The sequence below is a fragment of the Diaphorina citri genome, unplaced genomic scaffold, assembly GCF_000475195.1.
Source record: "Diaphorina citri unplaced genomic scaffold, Diaci psyllid genome assembly version 1.1 scaffold419, whole genome shotgun sequence".
Classification (NCBI taxonomy): Eukaryota; Metazoa; Arthropoda; class Insecta; order Hemiptera; family Psyllidae; genus Diaphorina; species Diaphorina citri.
The window spans coordinates 79,556-84,213 of NW_007377854.1; the positions used below are offsets into that span (position 1 = coordinate 79,556).

General features: G+C 36.9%; 1 protein-coding gene across 1 annotated transcript in view; it reads left to right on the forward strand.

Moving 5' to 3' along the window:
- The first annotated feature begins 740 nt into the window (after nucleotides 1–740).
- Nucleotides 741–4,658, forward strand: part of LOC113467160 (nephrin-like) — a 16,898-nt gene continuing 12,980 nt past the window's right edge. The window contains exons 1-2 of the mRNA XM_026823189.1: nucleotides 741–773; nucleotides 2,141–2,326. Of these exons, the coding sequence (XP_026678990.1) occupies nucleotides 741–773; nucleotides 2,141–2,326 (219 nt within the window). The remainder of the gene's footprint in view (nucleotides 774–2,140; nucleotides 2,327–4,658) is intronic.

Consider the following 4,658-nt stretch of genomic DNA (forward strand, 5'->3'; position numbering starts at 1 on the left):
TTTACTCTCTCCTCTCTCTTTCTTTCTCTTTTTCCTCTCTGTCTCTTACATTCCCTCTCGCTTTTTCTTTCTTAGTTTCTCTTTCTCTCCTTTTTTTCACTTTTTTTTCCTGTTCCTCTTTCTCTCTCTCTCTCCTTCCCACGATTATTTTCTATTTTTCTCTCGCTCGTTTCTTTATGAGCTTTTAACTTGACAGCTCCTATACCAAGCTCTCTCTTTTTCTCTCTCTCTCCTTCTCTCTCTTTCTTTCACACAGTATATCTCTTTATCCTTTTCTAGCAGTTTTCCAGCACTAAGTAGGGTCAATGTGCGTACCTAGGGACGGTTGTACCTAGGGACAAAGTCAATTTCAAGCAGTTCCTGTCCTCTAGAAACTCGGGGAAAGAACTGAGTACACAGAAAAATCACGCGCAGCGACACTGTCATTTGTTATTGTTTATCTTGTCAATTTGTAAAATTATTTCATTTCGAAATTTTCAGTGCCCACCAAGCTCTCTATCCTTCTCTCTCTCTCTTCCTCTCTCTTTCTCTCTCTCTCCTTCTCTCTCTTTCTTTCACACAGTATATCTCTTTATCCTTTTCTAGCAGTTTTCCAGCACTAAGTATAGTATAGTATTCCTTCTCACCACGTTTCTCACCTCTGAGTTGATTATAGTTAGGTACCTTTTACAGAGAGATCGAGAAACCTCGAAAGAGTTGAGTAACTCTCCTTTACGTTTATTTCCCACGTTGCCGTATTTATGAACAAATATAAGGATGCCCTTTGCAGTCGAGCAAGTGCTGAGCACAGGATTGCAATAATTCGGTATTTATAAACCGGTTTTTCTACCTAAAAACGTTCTTTCTAGTTCTAAGAAGAATCTCAAGCTTGACCTCTGCCAAGACTCGTTTGACCAGTCTTTGCGAAGGGAAAGAAGGATCTCAAATTGAATCAACCAATCAGAATCAGTTTTAAATTTCATGCGCATCGAAAAACTGCACGTATATTTTGTAAACAAAAATGAAATAAATAAATAAAAACGTGTGATTTGTGTTGTGACTTGTGAGTTTAGCTGTTTTGAAAATAAAGTAGTAGTAATTTTTTTTTATTATTTTAATTTATTATGGTGCGTTTAAAATGAAATAAATAAATAAAAAACTGTGATTTGTGTTGTGACTTTGTGAGTTTAGCTGTTTTGAGATTTTTTTTTTTTTTACTCAACATTCTATTATTTGAAAATTAAAGTCAGATAAAAATAATTAATATTTTCATCAGGACAATAATAATTACGATTAAAAAGGATTTTATTTAAATTGGTGAGCTTTCGATGTCACTCAGGACATCACATCTTCAGAGCAAGATAGATGTTGACTCTATCGCAGCAGGAGTACATCGAAAGCTCACCAATTTACTTAAAATCCTTTTTAAATTTTAATCGTAATTGTTCTAATGAAAAAAATATTAATTATTTTTATCTGAATTTATTTTTTAAATATTTACGATTACCTATTAAAAAACAATTTTAATGTGATTACCTGTGAGTTCGTTTTTTCTCAAGTAAATTCTCAGAACGATCTGAAGAACTTGTTCATAAATACGGGTGTTTAATCAGAGTCTTCTTCTTCTTCTTCTTCTTCTTCTTCTTTTCTTCGCCTTTTCCCGTGTACAGACGGGGTCGGCGTTTTTCGTCAGCCTCTCAATCAGCCCTAGCTAGGGTGATTGGTTTGGGCTGACATTTGCTTTTGGCTACAAATTTCACGAGTGGATGCCCTTCGCACTCAACCTTTACTCTATCTTTGGCAGGGGGAATTCAGGCTGGTAGTCCTCCCTGTTTGAAGTCCTCCAGCCAGACTATTTGCTTAACCTGAGTGTATTTTTTTTTTTTTTTTTTTTTTCCAAGAGGTTTGATAGAGGAAACCGTAACTACTACGATCTTATCATCCCCAAAGCGAAGAGAGAACACAGATAGGATAGGAGAAAGCCAGCCGTTCCGAGAACGAACCTTAAAGTTTAGGATAAAACCCGCCCCGGGCGGGAATCGAACCCGCGGGCTAGCGCTTGCAAAGCAGACGTGCTACCAACCTAGCTAACTAGGCTAGCAATAAATAAATAAAATATTTAGAAATACCTAGTTACACCCTATCCTCCCCTGTTTTTCAGAACGTACAGCTGTACAACAACATCAGTGCCGGTGTTATCGTGAGCAACCAGAGCCTGGTGTTACAGAACGTCAGCAGAGCCAGGGCCGGACATTACACATGTGTGGGGAGCAACGGAGAAGGTGATGGACAGAGCAATGCTGTTAGCCTGGATATCAAATGTAAGTTATTTTTCTCCGGGTCTTATGCCTGTCTCGGTGGTGTAGTGGTCAAGACGCTCGCCTAGTAAACAGGAGGGCGTGGGTAATCCCAGCCGAGGTATGGAATTTTATCCTCAATATAATTTGAGGATTTGACCACAATAATAGTAGTAGCCTACTACTGGAGTAAAGAGACTTTTCAGTCCTATGCGAGCAGTCTCTGGTTGGTTTCTTAGCCAGACCCTTCGAACTTTTTTTTCCAATTCGTTCTTATTGCAACATATGCAACTGTAACTTATCAGTTATCAGCTGGATAATCCAGATTCCAGATATAGCTCTCAGGTGCTGGCTAAGGATTCAGAAATTAGTAAATTTTCGGGTGTTTCATTAGGTTTGAATCATTAAACCTGTGTGTGTTTAGAATCTCATTTTGAAATCCATATATGTAGGTCAATGTGAATTGGCACCAGCACCAAACACTTGTAAATGTAAATGTAAATGTAAATGTAAATGTTTTATTTGCAATATATTACAAAGATTACAAAGGAAATATATACTTGAAATAATGAAAGGTATTGAAGTGTGGGAAAGTGATAGTAGAAAGTTTCTCAGGCACCCGTTTTGCTACCTGCTTGGGGTTTGGGTACTCGGTCTAGACTCTAGAGCTGGCTCAGTCTAGTTTTGTACGTCAAGGCGATAACATAGGTGTTTGCCTGTAGGTAGGTATCTAGTTGACAGATCGATCGAAGTAAGGGGTGATTTTTATTGCTTTACATTTATGTAGGTAGTTTCTGCTTTCTGTGTTTGTTTTTTTTTTCTTGAACAACTTTTCTTGAACGGCTTGTCCGATTTTGCTGAAATTTTGTGAAAATTGTGCACATGAAGGAAAGTTGCTGATTTTAGTGTATGGGGCCCCATTGTGTTTTTAGGGAATCGGTGTGATTTTAAGGAAGGGAGGGTTGTGATTGAAGTCTACAGTTTTTTTTATTATTATTATTATTTTTTTTTTTTTTTTCGAACCCGGTACCTCCGGGTTGAAAGTACCTCGAACCCAGTACCTCCGGGTTTTTTTTTTTCGAATAAGGCGTTTTAACTCTGGAATCCCAGGTCGTTCACGCCGGTACCTCCGGGTTGAAAGCCCTTATTTGTAAGGTTTATATTAGACATCCTATGTATTAACATTATTCTTACCGTTTTTATTATTATTGGATACTAGGTACCTAGAATACATACACCAGGTACCTAGTATCCAATAATAATAAGGCCAATAAATGGATGGGTGACTTAAAAATTATAATTATGTGTGCCTAGTGCCTACCTATGTACCTACCTAATTTGTTTAATATTCAGTTTATTATTATTCTTGATTTGATTTTTTGATTTTACTTTCAAAAAACGGTAAGAATAATGTTGAAAGCCCTTGCTTCTGCCCCCCTCTGTGCCCGAGTAAAATCCAGTAGTTGGTGACCCAACGGCAACGTCACAAAAATGGCCAAAAGCTGCATTTCTTCATGAAAGCACCAAATTTGGTATGGACCTTCATTGGGACCATAAACCATAATATAAAACTTTTGGGAAGGGGTGACAGCGAAAATCATGCACACAAACAAAATGGTGGCCTTTTTGTCAAAATGGCGACCAAAACCGTTGATCGGGGAACGAAATTAGTGACAAATATTGATGTTTATTAATGCAGTTAAAATGTCGGTCTCCGTATTGCAAAATTTAATGATTTGACTGGAAGTCTTGAACTTGAACCAGCAAGTACAATATTGGAATTATTGGGACTAGGATATGGTAATAATGGTAATGGTAATAATATTACTTTTATTGAACAATATTAACAAAATGAGATTCATAACAATTGGAAAAGCAAAACGACAAAAAATGTGAAATATATACAAAGTAATAAATTGAATTTTGCTAATCAATTGTTAATAGACAATGGTATATAATAATAGACAATGGTAACTTTTCGAGGGGGTTGGGGATTATTCTATATTACCCCCCCCACCTCTCCCTCTCTGTATTTTACCTCCGCTCCGGGCTATTTCCGAAGAAAATATAGTGCTGTGAACGTTTCTTTATTGAATAAAACTTTTCATCAATCATAAAGATTTTCACCTCTTTCTCCTTCTCCTCCTTCGCTTTCTTACTTTCTCTCTCTCTCTCTTTCTTTCTGGTTCTTTCTTTCTCTCTCCTTTTCTTCCCCTCTTTCTATTTACTCTCTCCTCTCTTTCTCTTTTTCCTCTCTGTCTCTTACATTCCCTCTCGCTTTTTTTCTTTCTTAGTTTCTCTTTCTCTCCTTTTTTTCACTTTTTTTTCCTGTTCCTCTTTCTCTCTCCTACTTCTCGTTCTATGTTTTTTTTTTTTTTTTTT